Here is a 20,096-nt window from a genome sequence, read left to right as displayed (position 1 = left end):
AGGCCAGCGGTGCCACCGTGCAAGAAGGAGCATCCAGCTGCCCTGGAGTGACCCTCCCCGAGCCCAGGCTAGGGCTGATGTGCTCTAGAGGGAGCCACATCCGTCCTTGCTCTCCCCAATGGAGGTCACCAGCTTCCCAGGCTTTCCAGGAAAAAGAGGGAGTGGCCGCAGAGGCTTGAGTTACTGAGCGTGGACCACCTGGGAAAGAGAGTGCAGCCAGCACTTGTCCCACCTCTAGGCAGTCCACAGGAAGGATTAAGGGATGCTGAATTGGCTTTGAACTCCCACCCAAACTGGCTTTGAAGAAATGGAAGGGCAGGCAAGTAAACGTGCATGTTCTGATAAGGAAAACCGGCAATAGCGTTTCTGCATTTCAGTCTGCAGCAGAGGTTGGTTCAGGTTACAATATTTAGATCTAGGCTTGAAACACTTCAGGGCTTGTGTCTGTTTGGGGGTAGGGGACTGCTTTCAAAGCTCACACCTTGACCCAGGTTTTGACTGAGTACTCTGCAAATTTTATGTGTTTCTAGCTCTGAAAGAGAAAAAAAGGAGGAAAGAATTATCTCTCTGCATTTGAGAAAAATCATATTAATAATGCCACCACTATTTGATGATGGGGAGGGGAAAAAGCCTAGTCTCTTGAAAGGCAAAGTTGGGAAACAGCTACCTTTTATTTCAAGGAATCAGATTCATAAATATTACAGCTACAAAACACAACAGCAGCCCAAACCCTCCACATAAAACCTCTTGCATTTTATGCCTCCTTTTCTATTTCAGGTCCTCATTTGCCTAATTACTTCTCAGAGGCTGGCAGAGATTTTCCCTGCAGCGCTGAGCTCTGCTGACTGCAGAGACCCTACCTGGCACACTCAGTTAGTGCGTCAGCATTCTAGGTGGAAATGAATGAAAAATCAATCAGGGCAACTGCAGTGGTAGCATATTCAACTCTAACCTACTTTGTGTATGGTTTCAAATATTTCATTGTGTGTTTAGGCATCTTTTAAAATGGTAAGTGGATCTGAAGTGAGATTGATCTTCCTAGTCAGCCTAATAAATGTTTTGTCATTTTTACCTCTTAGCTCGAGCAAATTTGCCACCCTGACTGCTAAGTTAAGCTGCAGACTTGATTGAAATGCCAAAACCTACAAGAAGATTGTTTTAATCTTGAAAACCTATCACCAGCAGATTGCATCATGCACTGGATACAGATACAGTGATAGAGCTTTGATTATTTTAATTGTATTTGCAGACCACATCTAGAGTACCTCCGGAAAACCAAAAGTACACCAGAACCTCTTTTGAAACACGGGTACTGCTCACTGTGTGGTCTTGCAATGAGTTTGGATTAGGAATATTTGTCTGTGCACTTTTTTCTTTTTCTTTTTTTTTTTTTTGTTGCATTTCTGCATAGGCAGAGTTAAATACGGATTGCCAGTTTCATTTAAAGTCCACAATAAAAAGGCCCGATATTCATGCCTAAAAAATTAGTAGCTGTTGCAACTTCTTTCAGCTGAGTGGGTTCAATACATTAAAAAACCCTCCTAAGATCACTGCTCTAACAAGTTGTGCAGTGCAACACTGTGCAAGGTTTCCAACAACTCACAGTCCTCTTCCTATGTGATGCCCTTACAGTGAAGAAGATTCTTTTGGCCGTAAAGATGAAGAGTCTACTTTTTCTGGTGCTGATCTCTGTCTGTTGGGCTGAACCTCACCCTGGCAACTCAAGTCTGGAGCATGAAAGAATTGTTCATATTCAAGGTAAGGAAATAAGTGAGAAAATAAAAATATCCTCATATTGCTGTGGGAAACAGAATAATGTGCTTAATGATCCTTAATTTTTATTTTTTTTTTTTTAATGCTGTCACACTGGTTTTTGAGTACTTGTATTACTGGGGACCAAATGTTTTCTTTTCTGGTTCTGTTGTATTATTATTGCTCCTAAGGAAAGTGAAAAAAAGAAAGTTGCACTGTTTAATAGCACTTAGTCACAACCTTGCAAAGGTTAGTGAGTAAAGTACACCATGATTTAAGACAAAGAGAAAAAGCATGCATCCTAAAGCCATAAACAACTGCAGTGGGCTGAAATACTTCAGTTTATTGTGGAATAGATTTGGTTTTAAGAGGTCTGTCATACATAGTCCTCCACAGTACAGAAATTTATTGCTGTGTATTATTTTAAAGGGCTGAGCACATCAGAGATCATAATTGGGCAATGTAAATCAGAAAAAAAATATATAGTAACTTACCCCAAAAGAAATGTGCTTTTCCTCGTACCTTTAATTCACACTAAATATTATCCTGGCCTTCTGCATAATCCTGTTTGGTTCATGTTTGAGTCCCAGAGATTACAGCTGTGGCAGGATTTGAGTCTGCAGAACAATGCAGCTGTTTTTTCAGTCCCAGCTTCAGTCGTTGAGGGTTATCCTGCATAAGAAGAATCAGGGGTTTTATGCAGTAAGGACAGGCAGAATGAACAGGGATTTTCCTGCTTTCACTCCTACCTTCCTTGAGCCTGGCTAAAATTAATTTTGCAAAATTAAGAAAGGCAGAATTACTGTCCCCACTCCCTCCCTCCCTTTCTCTCTCTCTCTCTTTTTAAAGTTTGATTTCTTTCTCTCAACAGCCAGCAAATTGTGCTGTTTGAGTGTTTGTGTAAATATTAATTCCCGAACTAGAGCAGGTTACCAGGGAAGGCTGAACATTTAGGAGTTCACAGGAAAGCCACACAAGTTAAAGGCACCCTGCACCTATTAAAAATGGATTGTCAAGGTCAGACAAGGAGTAACAGATAGCTGCTCTCCCTCTGAGGAGACTCACAGGATGAAGGTCAAATGAATGTGTGATGTCAAAATGAACTGCTCTGAGATGATGAACACTTGTTTCCCAGGGAAAATTTCAAGCCAGACATCAATGTCTAATAAACATATATTCTGCCTTTTCTTTCTATAATGCAGCTGTTTATCTCTGAGCCTTATCTTTTTGGAAAATTAAATTAGTGGAATAGTCGGCACTTTAGTGTAATTCACAAGTCATAAGTGTCAATTATTACTAACCCAAATGGCTCAAAGCTGGCAGAAGTTTTGAGCTGAACCATTCCGCCTTCCCATGAAAACTCACCTGTACCTCAAGTTTGTTCCCTCAAGGAAAGCTGGATAAAGATTTAAATGTGAGCACTACCACGAGCTCTGAACACCAGCTGGCTCAGGCTCTGAAATGCACAGGCAGACCACAAATCAAAGAGGTTGAAACTGCTTGGGACTTGGCATTTTTGTTCCTGACTTTTGCCTTTCCTCTCTGCACTGTGGAATCCCACCAGGGCTGGGATCCCTCTCTGCCCAAGGCTGCATAAGCAGATACAAATCCCACACCTGGAGATGGGATGGAGATCAGGGAACACCGTGGAACTGCTGTGTTGTAGCCTCATTCAAAAGCTGGTTTCTTATCACATTAACAAATCCAGCATCTGTCTCCACAGCTGAAATCCAAGTGACCTGTAGCTAAACTCCTCCTGGGTTGCATCCCTGGGGATGCCTTGGAATTACAAAAGGTGTGTGAGTGTTGTGCATGTAAGTGCTTACACAGAGGTGAAAGGGATTTCCTGAGGCAGAGAAGGAAACTGTTCTATATTCCCCATTCTTTACATCATGTAATCTCCTCTAGGCTGAGATTAATTTTTTAAAAAGCTGAGTTTCAGATCTCCTTCCTGCAAAAGAGTTCTGCACCCTGCTTTTCTGATGTGGAAAATGCCCTCCTACTTCTCCATGTTTATTTTATAGTCTTACTCTTCTCCTGCTGTTGTCCTTTGGCTTCCTTTTTTTTTCTTCTTTGAGGTTTGCTTTAAAACATTATTAAGATAACACTGTATCCCCACAGCTATCACTGGAGTGTACTTTTTCAAATTCTTCTCTAAGTGTATAACCTCCTGATTACTGTACCAACTGGGTACTGTAACCTGATAATGTCAGGAATTCATCTTTCCACTGGCTCTCATCCGAATTCTTACTCCTTGAGTGCACCCAGCCAGGACTTTATTCCAGATAAAGTTCTCATTTGGCCTTAATATTTCTGTTTTCCAGTTAACAATGCTTTGTTCTTCAGACCTTGGTTCAAATTTGCTGTTCCCAGCTGTGCTGCAGTGATGATCAATAGTCTGTGGTGATAGATGGTATTTAGCAGCCAGTCTCCCTCACTGCCACTTGAAATTAACAAGTACAACCTTCATATTAATAATTCTTAATACTAGACCTTAAAAAGCTGGGCTGTTCATTCAGCATTAAATGTTATCCTACTTTTTCTGCCCTTCTTTCTTCAAATATTCTAAATATCCTAACTTTCCTCCCTTCAGTGCTGCTTAATAGGCCTTGTGAAAATTTTATTAATCCAAAAGTCACAATTAATGTATAAGGTAAAATTAGTGGAAATATTGAAGAAATTGTAATGAAGGCAGTTCACTTTTTTCATACATTTTTCCATATCACTCAATTCCCTAAGCTCCAAGCAAATGATACATCACATTCCTAAGCCTTATACATTTGGTTTTATTATGCATCTGATATCAGATTACTCTGACTTTCTTTGGTGAGTATCTGCTTCATCTTATCCCTCTTTATAGTACTGACTGTATTCCTGCTCAACAATTTTCCCTAAAAATTTGTTCTAAAGTCCTGTTTGCTGCTGAGGTCAGACTAGTTGACTGGTTGATGGTTGAATTACTTTCTTGATTTGTTATTTTCTGCTATATTTATTCTGTATGTGTTATTTTGCTGCTGTCCAGGAACACCTGGTAGTCTGTCCTAAAGTGACAGATGAGGTCGCACCTCGACCATCAGGTTTGCCACACCCAGTGCCAGTAGGTCAGGGTACCCCAACTGGCTGCCCCTCCATCAGTGTGAAATCTCCTGACACCTCTCTCAACTCAATATTTCTCAGCCAGAACAAACAGCATTTCATAAGTTCTGCTGTTCTGCAATTATACTTTGCTTTCATGGACAGAGAGCTCTGCCTTTCAAATGTCCACTCTCTGGAAAACCATTTTTCTTTATTTTTGCTAAACACTTTGCCAGTCTCTAAAACTGCAGTAGACACAGTTCTGTGTCTATATTCTCTTTTAAATACCTCAATTTTTCTCAGAAATTATTTGCTGCTTTCATCAACAGCCCTGTTCCTGTTGACAGTGTCACTTCTAGCTCCTGGTTCTCTCCTTGCTGGCTAATACACTCAATTTGGACTTGAGCAAAATTTCTCATCTGTGGGACAGTTTTACCTCCCTACTTTTCACAGTATTTTCATCTTATTTCCTCCAGCCCTATTGCTTTGTTTATATATCTTTTTCTCCTTTTGGGTTTATTCCAATATCAATGCACAAAATTTATAAAATATCTAAAGTTGTATTATATGTCTTCTGTGGCTTTATTTTCTTTGCTGAAGCCTGTGGTGGATTTCATGGTTTTGGTCAGGGTGCTTTGTTATCCCAGGCTGCTTGACCCTATCCCCTTCTCCTGGTAGTTTGTCATTCCAGTCTCACTTCTGGGATAACAAAAAATAAAAAGAGACAACTGTATTTCAATAAAACGTGTCATCCCCCTCGCCCCACACCCCAGAGAAACTCCGTGTGCCTTAGGGGGTACCAGTTTCACTCTTCAGAAAAAGCCACAATCATAAATGAAATAATCTGCTGCGGGTGAAAATGGGACTAAAGTGTCCCCACGCCACATCGAGGCCCACAGCAAGAAAACAACACTGCTCCCAGCATATCCATGTAATCAGGGACTCACACTTCTTCCTGAAGATCTGCAAAGTCTCTCTGACCCCTCATGAGAGAGGAAGACTCCTTGCAGTGCTGACTTTGCCCATCTCTCTGATCTGCTCGTGCTGCTCGCTGACCAATTATCCAAAGAAAGGCAGGGCACCCCTCAGAGATAAGGGCATTCCCCTGGGCATAGCTGCCCTGCAAAGTAAGCAGAGTTGGCTAAGCCACCACAGTAATTGCTGAGTTAATTACCTAAGGGGACCCAGAGCCTTTAACACGATTCCAGTTTGTTCAGGTTGTAGAAATACAAGGAAAGGCAGTGATGGGAACACAAATGTTGGTTCTTGGAGGATCACATTTCATATTTTGGCTTTCCTCTGAATGTAAGAAATTTATATTATAGAGTATTTCATTATGTTTGAGGTGCAAGAATGCACCCCTTTGCCTGTCAGGATCTCTGCACAGATTTATTTATGCATACCAAAAAATATGTCAACATGGAATGAATTGAAGACTTTTTAATGCTGCCCAATTGAAACAAGCAAACAATAATAACAAAAACCCCCTAAGCCCACACAAATAAGTTAAAGCAAATAACCAATAACAAAAGCAGAGGGAATCTTTGACCAACTTATTCTCCTGTATAATGAGTTTTATCTACACTTCTTTTCCTTCAAAACAAGCCAGCACCAACAAGAAGCTGCACAGAGTTTATGGACCAGCCAAAAACTTCTCCTCTGACCTCTTACACTAAATCTTATCTTCTCAAATTAATCTTATCCTGAGTATCTTCATGCCACTCCACTTTACTTTTGACTTCCCTCATTCTTACCACCTTTCTGCATCTTTCCATTTTCCATGATGCTGCCTGGCATTTCTCTCCATTTTCTTGCCTTTCTGTTCTCTACTTTATGTCTGGGTTTTTTTCCTTGCCTTTATGTTTTGACACTCAGGGCGATTTCGATGCTGCCACGATGCACTGTGCTGTCTCTTCTTGCAATCGAGCTGTTTCTTTGATTTCCATACCGCCTCCTTTCCTCTTCAGATCGTGGCCTCTTGCACCAGCAGGGGGTAGAAATGTCAGCAGAGAGCAGCAACCCCATCTCCTGTTGGATGGTGCTGTCATCGAAGGCACCCTGGGCTGCATGTTCTGGTGCAGACCTTAAGTGGTAGGTGCCAGGATATTTGGGCTGGGGAAAGAAAAAAAAAAAATTGTTACAGAAACGCAAGGATTCACGTGAAACATAAATTTAAATCATTAATTTGCCTTTGCTGGTTACATCAGTCAAACTCCGTATTTTTATATGTAGCACTTAAGGGCGATTAAGGAACTGGAAGAGCTCCTCGATGTTTCTGTGCAACAGTTTGGTTTTGTCAAACAGTCCTAATGCCACCCATGAAGATTTACTTCTGTGAGGAACGAGTGCCGAGAGGTTGCCTTGATTTCTGCTCTGTTCTGATCTCCATGAGATTTATCTATACCCAAGCAAACCACACTTAAAAGTTATTTAAGGCAATAATTTAGAAAAAGCTGAAGTTTGTTATTTCCCTGATGGTTTTATGTGCTCTTAGGTCTCCTAGAAACCTAAACCTGACTTAATATGTCCTCTTTAACAATTCCCCTCCAACACGTTACTCAAGCTGAGGAGATGGAATCAGCTGAAAAATGTTTTTCCTCAGCCTTGTAATGTCTTCGTTACAAAGACAGATTTCTTCCCTGCCATACATAAAACAGGTATTTTTAGCTGTACTATTATTTGGAAGCTGAAGCTTTTAAGTGAGATTTATCTAACATTTCTCTTACCGATTTTATATCAAAACTTAGAAGGAATGTGTTGGGGGTGTTCTAGCCTGCCTGTTTGGAGGCAGGAACACCAGAATTGGATCCTTGCCTTCTCTTTCTCATGACACAGCAAAACTGCCTCAGTGCTTCAGCCAAAAAAGAGCATCTTTTAGCAGATGATACATAAAAGATTTCCGATTTTTTTTTCCCAAAAGGAGAAGTAAAAAGTTACTTAGTTAAAATACAGATAGAAAAAAATCTGCATTATGTGCAAAAAACGTGTGTAATGTTCCCTCATGTTTTTCCTCGGGATTCTTTGAGTAATACCCCCATAGATCCGTGCAAAAATAACTCATTTCTCTACATATTACAGCAAATGGGAACTGTTGTTGTCACAAAATATTTATGATTTTTAAGTAAACATTTTCGATAACAAAAATTAAAATTTGAGGATAACAAAACTTGCCACTGCTGTGTGAAAAGTGAGGATATCTTATCATGAGCTCAAGTCCCTGGTAGCACTGCAGGAAAGCCAGAAACAATTCTGTTTATTTAAAGCAGGATGGCACAGGGTGTTATTAAGCTAAGGGCTTGCTAACAGTGTGGAACATTCAGGCAAGACATGAATTTATCTGAAAAAACACTTCTGTGTTGTCATCCCTGGCTTATGATTTTTTTTTTTTCTGCCTGTAAAAATGCACATCTTTTCCTCCACTGTCACTTTGCAAGGCACTCCATGAAAATGCTGGAATAATCAAGTTTTGTGGCCAGCTCAGCATAAGATTGTGGATACTCCTGGTGGAGAAAGCAGATAAAGCTGTTTGCTGAGGGTTGTGGTGTGACTCATCCTCTCTGCCCCACACTGTGTTCTTGGCCCTCCAAACCTTGCCATCATTCTGGAGTGCAGACGCCAGTTAAGGGAGAAAAATTTAAAAAGGAGCCCAGAAGAAAACCCCACAGCAAAAATAAAAGAAAAAAAATAAAAACCAACAAAAAACCAACAAAACAGACTGCAACCCAAAAACCAGCCCACGACTAAAAAGACAAACAAACCTTAAAACATGTCCAGCAGTAAAATTTGGAACTAAACCAACAAGGCAGCAGGTGAGACTGAAGTGAGAGCTCCAATAGAGCAAGTCCTCCTTACTGTCCTTGAAATGGGCACCACACTGACCAACACCAAGGCTAGAGATGAGCACACCAATGACCATCAGGAGCACAGGAGTGCTCACTGTGCAGCTTTCAGGCTGTGCAGGCAGAGAGCAGGAGGAGGACGGAACAGGTGCTGAGCCTGCTGCCGCCTGTGTCTTACTACTTAAGGTAGCAAAATATCCTTTCCCCTGCAGCTCATACCAGACTTGGCAGCGCTGAGATACAGCCAAGCCAGCCTGAAAAACAAGTTTTTAAGTGAGTTTTCATTTTTGTCAGGCAGCCTTTCCCTACAGCTTGGGGAAAGCAGCTCCCAGAGTCGTGTGTCATCCTGCCCAGCTGGGCATCTTCTACACCCTGGGTAAACTCTGCTTCAGCTAGCTTGGCTGCTTCTGCACTGTGCTGACTTTGTCATCCCTCTAAGTGCACCAAGAGGATTAACAAAAGGCCACAATCTGTCAGAATCAATAGTAGGGAAGCAAGAGTGGAAAAAATACAGCAAATTAGTCACCAGCAGGGACTGGTTTTTAGCTACTGTCTTTGAGACCATGCAAAATATGCCTGGAAGGGTGAAAAGCCTCACCTGGGAAATGTTTCTTATCCCAATTCTTCCCTTGGAGCTGAGGCCAGAGCCACGAGGGTGTTGCCACCTCTATCCCCAGCAGAAGGAGCAGCTGGAAGATGGCCAGCACTGCCCATCCACCATCTGAGGCTCGGGAGTGACACATGTGAGCTGCCTTGTCCCCTGCAAGGATCGAAACTGTCCTTTTTGTAAGGGCAGCTCCTTAATGAGGGTTAAACCCTCTTTAATCTGGGGGTTTCAGAGTTTACAGTTGTTTGGCTGTTCACCTCACAAATTCTCTGGTGGTGCTTCTGAAGTAAGCAGTTCTGAGGAAGAAGAGTTATCCTCCTCAAGCGACACGCTGCACTCTGTGACCACAGCCGGGGGTCCCATCCTTTTCCTTCTTGCAGTCACCTTTCAGATATTCCTGCCATTTAGAGACAAAAATAATTTTATTCAGAAGGATTGGCCTTGTCAGAATGGCCAGAGGGAGCTACTCTGACCACTCTTTAAATCAGTGTCTCCCCCATCTCCTGATCACTGTTTCACAACAGATCGGTCCTTGTTTCACTAAGACAACCCAGGAAGCAGACTTCATTGCTTATTTGAGCTGAGTTTCACAGCAGTCAGCCAGAGACAATTACATATTGTAAAGGAAGAGATTCTGGCCTGCTCTGTGTTTGGTTTCTTGTGGGTTTGGGGTTTTTTTAAATTCATCAGCTCCAGGAAGACCAAGGGCATTCATTTTGCCACGCTCCCAAAAATGTGCAGTTTAGGTAGATTTGGCCCTGGCTCTCACTGGCTACTGGATAATAAAGACCTCTAGGCCTCTTGCCAAACCTCTGTCATCTCATTTTTAATCCCAAGTCCCTTCTGCCTTCATGTCTTCTAGCCCAAAGTGTGTCTCATTCCCCAGTCTGACATCTGGTTTTCCTCGAAAGCCAGAGATCTTTCCACCTCTCCCAGATCTGGGAGAAGCACCAGCAGAGATGTAATTTTCTGCCTCGCTGTCCTTCCAGTGAGAAGGGCACATCATCCCATTTTCTACAAAAAAGAACTGGCTTTTACAAAGCTTGAGGGTGGAGGCATATTTCAAGTGTTACATCTCCCTTGGACCCCCCAGAGAAAAAGGAGATATTCCAGGATGAGAAAAGCCATGTTTCCCTTTCCTTTACCCAGGTAACCCTCCCCTCTGCTCTTTACACCTACAGAGACTCAGGTAATGGCTGCTGCAAAGGGCCGGAGGAGGTGGGAGGCACACAGCAGGGAGGAACATCCCCAAATTAGGATGCTGACGCTGGAGTCAGAGGTGACAGTGCTCTGGGCAAGCCTCCAGGCCTTGCTGGCACAGGCACAGTTGTTAGAAAGAGTGAGCATTAACAGCCTGAGTCAGACTCTCCCTCCTGCCCCAGTCCTTTCTGCTAATATTTATTAACTTGACTATTTCAGTACTAAAGACCCAGCATAGCTGAGCTCTGAATCAGATTTCTTGGTAATAACCACCCCAAAGCATAACATTTCTCCTCCCAAGGTGGACAGAAGGCTGTGGAACATCTTTGTCCCTGAAGGAAACAGGAAAATTTGCAGACAAACTGTGCTGGCTGTTCTTCACTTTCTTCCTTCTTCCCCTCCTCCCCCGGTGGAAACTGCTGGTAACGCTTTCCAAGGTGCCTTGCCTCAGATCACCTCTTTCCTTGGATGCTCTCCTCTGAAAGGGGGAAGATGGATTATTGGAGCATCCCTGAGCCTCTGGAAAGGAGGGCAGTGAAAAAGAACATCAGTTAAAAGGGGCTGCAGGTGATCTGCTCTGCAGCACTGATTTTGCACTGGGCAGGAAGGTGAAACACCTCGCAGTGCTCACATTTGTTCATTCCTGAGGAAACTGGAGCCCTGACCTGTGCAGGTAACAGCTATGCTCTGGACACATCAGCTCCTGACAAAGAACTGCACCTTTGGGACAGCTGTCTTCCTCAAGCAGATGCACATTTGCAGTCAGCAAGCTTGTCTTTGCAATTACCAGCCCCAGACGTGTTTGCATAATCACAAAATGCTGCATTCCCTGGGGTGCAGCTCAGTGCAGTGGTGGTCAGAGAGGGAAATCCAGCTGAGGCTGCAGTTTAGGCAGATATTTCATTTAATCACAGACCTGTCAACAGGACTCAGAAGCCTGGGACTCTCTGGAGACACCTATGATCTAAAACTCTCCTGCACACCCCTCATGGCCGTGGACACACCACAGATTCCTGCAGTGCTGTGGAGAGACAGCTGGAGGGGTGGGATAGACATTCCATGGAGAGCTCATCACCTAAACCTTGTCTGTCAGCCCACATCCATCCCAGTCCTTCCCTGCCTCAGCCATCTACATCTCCCTGTCTGGTGGCATTTTTGCATCAGTTTTGTCTGAAGCAACCCAGATTCATCACCAGCAGAAAACTGCTATTTGTCTTCACAGGGTCACCCTCTCAGCAGCCTCTCTTTTTGGGAGCTTATCCATAGCTTCTGCTGGATTTAGAGAGAGCCAGACCGAGCCACAGAGTGGGGAATCACATTTCTAGGCAGCTACATCGACTTGCTGAACATGCATGGGGGATTGCAAAGTCCTTCCTCACAGCCTGTGAGTGCAGAGTGAGGCTGGTGGTGCTTTCCCAGAGAGCTGGTGATTTACTGGGGGTTTTGGTTTTATTGTCTCAGTGGTCAGGGACACCAAACACAACAGGAGCGCTGAGCTGCTCAATCAGTTTTGCAAACTTCACATGAGATGCCCAGCAAGAGATACTGAAAGGAGGGAAAATTCTCACTTTTGGATACATCTGCTGACTACCACATGAAATCTGCATTTTCCAGGGTTTTCCCAAGGCAGCACAGCCCATAAAAGCCCTAGAGACTCAGGGTTGGAAGCAAGCACCTGCTCCAGCTGACTGTCCTAAGCAAAATGATTTCACCTGCTAGCGGGAATCTGGGGTGAGGAGAAGAGGAGACAGACAGCACATACAGGTTTGCTTGAAAAGTGAGATCAGAACATAAGAGACAAAATAGTGACAAGTTTTAAGGAAATCAGAAGAAGAGATGAGGAAAAACCACGTTGGTTTGATGAAGAGAGTGGGCAGCAGAAGATCATATTTTCTGTTTGGAGATAACTGGACTTCTTTACTCTGGTCAGAAGAGGAACTCGTACTCAAAAGTTAGAATAAAATACAAATAGAAAAGGCCTGAAATGTCTATTTGAGAACTGTGCTGACACTTTTAATATCAGTATGAGTAATGCTGTTTGATACATTAATGGTTTTTCTGCTTTGTGAGTGGGATTCTCTGCATCCCAGACTTCGAGGAGCTTTGTGTGCTGCTGCCTGAATAAGCTACATCACTCCAGAAAAATTGAATTATGAAAATAAAAAAGAAAGCATTGATAGACAGCTCTTGAACAACCCACAGAAAAATATGGGATGTGTTTGGGGGCCTTTTATGGGTGATGACATTCATTCACCCACTGTACAACTCTGTAAATCTATTTACACAACTCCCTCTTCATGACTACGGGGTATATGTGATGGCCTCTGCCTTTGTGGGGGGCGCAGAGGTACTTTCAGCTGAGCAAATAATTATTTATAACTGGTTTATAAACCTTATTACTGCGCAGGTCCAAAATGACTGCAGGGAAGCGATCCTGCAGATGTAGCTGTGGTTGTTACGGCATTGACCACATCCGTTTATTAAAAAGAAGACTGCAAACTAATTCTTGGGGGTTTTTTCTTATGTTTTTTCTCCTTAAATGCTACAGAAAACGGGCCCCGTCTCCTCGTGGTAGCAGAGCAAGCTAAAATCTTCTCCCACCGCGGCGGCAACGTCACACTGCCATGCAAATTCTACCACGAGCACACGTCCACGGCCGGCTCAGGAACACACAAAATCCGCGTCAAGTGGACCAAACTCACCTACGATTACCTCAAGGAAGTGGATGTGTTTGTGGCCATGGGACACCACAGGAAGAGCTACGGGAGCTACCAGGGCAGGGTGTCCCTGAGGGAGAGCAGCGAGAACGATGCCTCACTCGTCATCACCAACATCATGCTGGAGGACTACGGGAGGTACAAGTGCGAGGTGATCGAAGGGCTGGAGGATGACACGGCAGTGGTGACCCTCAATTTGGAAGGTAGGTGACACCTGAGCTACACTTTGAGTCAGATTTATGTGGTGTTGAGGAACATGTGCTTTGTTTTTACCTCCCAGAGCTGCTGCTATTGTGTTATCAGTGATATTGTATTGTCACTGATGTTATCAGTGATAACAGCAAGCTGAGAAGCAGAATTCGTTGTGCTCTGGGGAATCTTGGCCTGACAGCCCATGAGAACAACCATAAATTGGAAGAGCATTAGGATTACTATAACTTATGCTAGCCTAAGGAATATTCAGGTTCCAGCCAGACCTGGTGTGAGAGGAGCCAAGAAAGGATGAACAAACACAGTATCAAGAGGTCCACATGTTTTTAATTTGCTCCTGTTGTCTTGCAGAAGCCACTGCATCTTTTTGCCTAGGTGAAATTATATTAAATTCCTCCCCAATAGTAACTTTACAAAACTTCAGGATATTTTACATTATCCAGAAAATACAAATCTTCTTGCAAAGATGAAAAATGTTACAGTAGTTGTCCAGAGACAGTGGGTTTGGGTTTTTCCAGCCTTATAATTACATAAATTAGATCTTTATATTGCCTGCCAAGACAACTTGTACATGTATTGTCTACTCATTTTCTTGAGCATTGTTCTTGAAAACAGCAGAGTAAAAAGCATTTGAAAAAGTAGTGAAATGGGTTTAAAGAGGACAAAATTTCAGCTTTCTTTACTTCTTGAGCAATTCAGATGCATTTTATGAGTTTCCATGCATGTAAAAGAGTGTTTGGCCCTTTTTGTTTCCCCAAAGCACTGCACTGAACACAGAGGTAATTAAAAGTTTCATGACGACCTATCACATACTCTCACACTTACCAGCAAGTGTGTGCCAGAGGGATCCTGAGAGAGGGGGAGTAGAGAAAAGGAGGAAAGGAAAGGAGGAAAGGAGGAAAAGAATAAAAGAGGAAAAGGAGAAAAAGAAAAGGAAAAAGAGAAAAGGAAAAGGAAAGGAAAAGGGGGAAAGGAAAAGGGGAAAAGGAAAAGAAGAAGGGGGAAAGAAAAAGGAAGGGAAGGGAAGGGAAGGGAAGGGAAGGGAAGGGAAGGGAAGGGAAGGGAAGGGAAGGGAAGGGAAGGGAAGGGAAGGGAAGGGAAGGGAAGGGAAGGGAAGGGAAGGGAAGGGAAGGGAAGGGAAGGGAAGGGAAGGGAAGGGAAGGGAAGGGAAGGGAAGGGAAGGGAAGGGAAGGGAAGGGAAGGGAAGGGAAGGGAAGGGAAGGTGCGGGAAGGGAAGGGAAGGGAAGGGAAGGCTATTTATATACAGTTACCCTGAACAATAAGACTGTCTGAGTGGTTCTTGGAACCAAACAGATGTCACGGGCTTAGTTTACTTCTTTATCTATTCTTCCATTCCTGGCTGGAGGCCACAGAAACTTCCCATTTCTAAGTGCAGAAAGACCCTGCCCAGTTTCCATGCCAGCAGGGTGGTGCATTTAGGTTGCTCCATCCCACAGAACTCGTCTTTAACAAGAACGTACCCTGTTCTTTTCGAACTTATGAGATAAAGAAAACTGGGCATTTACAAGTTCAATTTAAATTCTGTAAAGCAGTTGTGAGTGAAGACAGAATTGAGCTGGAGGAGAAAACTCTCTATTCTTCTTCTCTGCTGGCCAAAAGCTCTTGTGTGATCAGCCTTCCCTCCACTGGGGCAGGCTCTGCAGGGGCTGCTCAGCCACTGAAGGGAGAACAGCTCCTCTTGGCAGGCTCAGCTTTGCCTGAGTGACACAGGGCTCTACTCACCTGCCCAGCCTCTTGCTTCCTCTGCAGCAGAAGTTCATTATTTTTCTGCTGTTAAAAGCGAGGGGGTTCTGCTGTGAATGTTTCCTGCTGTGCCTGGGAAGGGGAGATGCTGATGAACACGGAGGCAGAAGAGGTTTGCCTGAAGCTTGGTACAAATGCTTGTGCACATGCAGAAATCCACACCTGAAAGGCATTATTTGATTGATACTACAGTGAGAAAGCAGTGAGAAATCTTTTCTTTACTGCATGCAGTAACACGACTAAAATAAAGGCGATTTTCTACCTTTTTTACTGTTACTGTTTTGTAATATAGCACCAGCCTTGGATACAAGGCCAGGGTCCCTCCTCCAAAATAAGGAAATTCATAAGTAGAGAAGGAATCATATTTCTTCAGCCAAGTATGTTCCAACCTGTGCTCGAAGGAAAGTTTATATATTTTAATCAGTGCCTGGCTGACATAAGGAACAATGTCTTTTCAATTATTTTTGTCACACAGGGGACAGGTGTAAGACTGTTCATTTCTGACAACATGGAGTGGTGTTTCTTAAACTGGCAGGCACATTTCCTTTCAAAACCTCATGGTAAAATGTAACCTTCCAAGTGAGATAGGAGTGGTGAGAGTGTCTGTGTCAGTCCTGCTTGTGTCAACCAAATCCAGTTATTTTGGGTCTATGGCACACTGAAGTTTCCTAATAAAAAGATAAGTATTAAAATACACTAACATTACAATGGAGATATAGAACAGATAGAACACATTCCTCTGCTTGCATGGCCCTGTGCTTATTTGTTCAGCTCACCTGCAGCTTTTTGTGGTTCTGGCATTAATTGCCATTTAATGTATTTGAGCAAAGCAGAACAGATTGGGGGGAAAAAAAACCCACAATGTTTGGACAAAAATTAAAATACATCAACCCATTCTAACATTCTACATGTGGTGTAAATAATCAGGTTAATCTCACAGTGGGAATGACTTGCATCAGCAGCCTGATGTCCTGAGGTGGTGGCCTTAAGGATGTTAATTGACATCAGGACAAAGCCATTTACACCCAGGAGTGCCCAGGAGCAGTGCAAAGCAGCTGATGGCTCCCGTGTGAGCTCCCCATGCAAAACCCATGGCTGTGTATCAATATCAAAATCGTTGACCTCCACCTGGATGGACCCTTTTTCTTCTCCCACTGTGATAGCATTCTATTCTTACTAGCCTTAAAGTCCTTCTGGGATTGTCATTAAATAAAGCATTCATAATAGCTGGGCACTTTTAGCTTTGAAAGAAACACTGAAATTAGATTCAGTCTGAGTTTGTTACACACTTTACATTTTTGTGATATTTTTTCTTCATTTTCTTTAATTCAGAACCACAATATTTTTGCCCTAGACTAGAGAGATTGTGCTGAGCACCAGCTAAAGCTCGGAACTGGAACTTATTTGTGGTTTTCCACAACCACCAGCTTAGGATCTGTTCAGGCTATTCATTTTCATCCCATTTGTAGCCTGAAATACAAGGACCAGTCTAAGGGCTCGGGAGGGTTGTGCAGGGCACATCAGCTGCAAGAAGTGTCAAGTACTGAGGAAAGCAGGACGTTCTTTATGGAGAATCAACCTCATTGCCAAAGCCATTTTCTCTCTCTGAACTGGCCTTACTCTCCTCCTGCACATAAAATATGGATCATGGGTTTTACACTCTTTGTTCAGTGTTCTGAAAGTCAAAAGCCTGACATATTAAAAGGTCTCCAACAGCAGGCAGATACTGTTGTCCTAGTCATAAGCAAAGAATGAATTGTTAGCTTACATTAAATTTTCTTTAGGGCAGCTTTTTACAGTCCTACACTAAATTTTCTTTATGTTTGTGCCTTACTAGTTTATTTTCTCATGAATACCTGGCCCTGTAATGAATCTCACTGCACCGGGTTTGTGAGCTTGACCTCTCAGGCACGTGAAGGCTCCAGCCCTCAGCTACTGCTCAGGCACAGGTTTTGTGTGCCTTTATTTCAGGAGAACCATGGGAGAGGTGACAGAGAAAGTGGGACAATGCTAAACAGCCAAAGGCAGATTTTTACTATTAGAATTTTTTTTTAATGGTTTCTCTCTTCAAAGGGAGGTGAGAGCTGAACATGCAAAGTTTGCAATACAGGCTATAAAATAATTACTTTTTACTTCCAACGCTAGTGGGAATTTGAAGATCTGCTTAAAGTCATTAAAAACCTCTGTAGAAAGCAGCTTCTAGATAGAAGCTAATTCTTTGTGTGGCTCCCCAAGAACCAAAAACCACCAGCATTTGTGTTCTTGCTTCAAGGTATGTTGGCCTTTAAGTCCAAAACAGAAATAAAAACCCAGGCCTCCCTTTCAAAACCAGACTCTTTACTTTAAAGTACCTCAAACAGATCCATCAGCCTCATATAAACAAAATTTTCCAAATTGTCAAAACAATAATTTTTTAATCTGTTCATTTGGTCTTCAGCAGGATATAAGCAATGAAACCAATAGAAAATCAACTCCATGCTCTCAAGAGCAGGAGAAATCAGATTTAGCCTAATAATGTCATTTTTCTTTCCTCTGAGTGTTGCTGTTACATTCATGCACACACACACACAAAAAAAGAAAAAGCTGTTTCAAATATTCTTTGTGTGATAATCTGTTCTGCTCTGTGGTGAAAACCCCATTTTATAGGACACAGTTTTTGTGGGCCCCTAGAACAGAGCAAAAAGTCTTGTAAGACCCAAGAGAGGGTTGTCAAGAGTAAGTCATGACAGACCAGTGCAATTCCTTCTGTGACAGGTCATTGCAGACAGAGCTGTGTTTCTACATGCTCTGAGGAATGGTCCTTGAAAGATGCAGGTGAAATAAAAATTTTAAAAAAATATCTGAAACTGACAACCCAAAAGGAAAGTGCTAAAAAATTTAGAAGCAGACAGGCTAAGAAGAGCAAAGAAAGGCAACAGTCTCCAAATTTTTTATAAAGGCTGTAGAAATACAAGGGAATAATCTGCCCTAGCCCAGATCAGTCTAGTTTGTGTGTTTCTATTTGTTGGAAGTAAGCAACCCCACTGACAACGTGGTTATGGGATGCTGGGGGCTGGAGGAACGCTACTTCAAGGTTCAGTTTCATTTTTGGGGAGTTTTATACCTGCTGGCTGCCAGTGGCTGGATGATCAGACAGCTGGCAGTCCTGACAGGCAGGAAAATGGGGATGGAGACTCTGTGAAAATGAGGGGCTTACTGGTTTTTATGGAATTTTAGGAATCCAGCATGGAAAATTTTGCCATAGAGTGTATGCCAGCAGAAAACTGTACCCTACAGAACAGTAAATAGCAAACCCTACTGTTGCCCTGTGTTTACACTGGTGGCAAGAAAACTTACTTTGCAGTTTTGGCTAAAACTGAAGAAGCCTATTTCTTTACTCTGTCTGTGAAAAGATCTTTTTTTTTTTCCCCCATATGGATCAACAGAAATTCGTGTTATTTTGTTCCTACATGTCAATACTCTTGCAACTGCTAATTGTGGGTGGTGCTGGCTTAATTAACAGCCATAAATCATTACAGGAGTTGAGCTTTTTGAGGTTGTTTCCTCACCTTGTTGGGTAAATGCTACAACTCCTTGCACTGACAGTGTGTGTGAAGCCGCTGAGTAACTGCACTGAATTTTAGGGGTTATCTGCAGATAAAACTCTGAAATACAAATAACACAAATAAATTCCCCAAAAACACAGTAACAGGAGAAGACTTGTACATTTGCACACGTGAGTGAGAAATCCATAGAAATACTGGTGTTCCTGTGGGGAGGATATATAACACATCCACTTCTGATTTGGTAGAAATCCCAATTTCCGTTACAGGATTCATTCTCTAGACTGCAGTTGCTTGGTCACAGGTGCATACATCCCCTCCTCTCTCACTAAAAGATTCATTCTCTGCCAAGCTGATGTGTCTCAGGTTGTTCCTCTCTCTTTTGGGAGGCAAGGGGATGCTTCCCTGGGGGCAGAACCTATTCCAGAGAACCATGGGTTTGGGAGAGCAGCCACACCATGATTCCTTATATTGGAAATTAATATCCCCACTGAGGAACCACACAGGGCTCAGCTGCTTCCTCAGGGTAGGGAATGGAATCACTGAGGTCAAGCTAAGGCTCCTCAGCTCTGTCTTCCCACAAAGTAACCGGATTTTAACCTTCTGAGGCTGGAAGTTTTGATCTCCCTCCTTTTTTTAAGCTGAATTTGTTAACGTTTGGGAGAGGGTGTTTTGTCTAGTGGCAGAACACAGGCCTGGAGTCAGAAGTTAAGGCTCAGTCTGTGCTTTGGGAACAGCAACGAGCCTCAGGACAGCTTTTGTCCATTCAGGAACAGATGGGATGGATTAGACTTTGATGGGTTTGTAAGATCCAGGACTGAGGAAGACACCCTGTAATGAACTAAATCTCAGCACCACTAAATTGTAAGAATGTGGATATGAATAGTGACATCTTACTATGAATTTTAGCAAGGTTTGATCAGGAAATGAAGGAAAAAAAGTTTAAAAAATTGCACGGTAATGCAAAGGTGCACAAAACACATACCCAGTCAATTTTCCTCAGCAAAATCACCCCCGGCCCCCCCCAGCCTCAGGGTGAAATTAATGCTAATCAGTTGCAGGCTTGTACTGCAGATGAACTCCAACAAAAAATCGGCTTCTATGCAGTCTGCTCGAGTACAGCCCAAAGCTAATATTACAGTTTAGTGCATATTTATGTTATAAAAACATTATGTCCCAAACTGTTGAACTCAGATTTGTAACACATTTACATACATAGTTAGCCCCTTTTAAAAGTGGTTTTGGAAACCTTAAGGAATCAAATCTGTTTAAATAGTTCTCAATTCGTTGTTGCTCAGTTTTTAGAAATATGTAAGTTTATATCTTGATCTTTCCTCATCGTAGGGGTTTTTTTTAATGTATATGCAAATCAGACACATGTACTGGAAAA

The 20,096-nt window shown here is 42.7% G+C and overlaps 1 protein-coding gene across 1 annotated transcript in view; it reads left to right on the top strand.

Annotated features, from left to right (window-relative positions):
- Positions 1 to 1,658: 1,658 nt before the first annotated feature.
- HAPLN1 (hyaluronan and proteoglycan link protein 1) overlaps positions 1,659 to 20,096 on the top strand; it is a gene marked incomplete at both ends in the record, with an annotated part of 28,238 nt that continues 9,800 nt past the window's right edge. Inside the window, 2 exons of the mRNA XM_082301212.1 lie at positions 1,659 to 1,758; positions 13,022 to 13,393. Of these exons, the coding sequence (XP_082157338.1) occupies positions 1,659 to 1,758; positions 13,022 to 13,393 (472 nt within the window). The remainder of the gene's footprint in view (positions 1,759 to 13,021; positions 13,394 to 20,096) is intronic.

This window comes from Coloeus monedula (assembly GCF_965178545.1).
Source record: "Coloeus monedula genome assembly, chromosome: Z".
Taxonomy (NCBI): Eukaryota; Metazoa; Chordata; class Aves; order Passeriformes; family Corvidae; genus Coloeus; species Coloeus monedula.
This window is presented reverse-complemented; position numbering and strand designations above follow the sequence as displayed.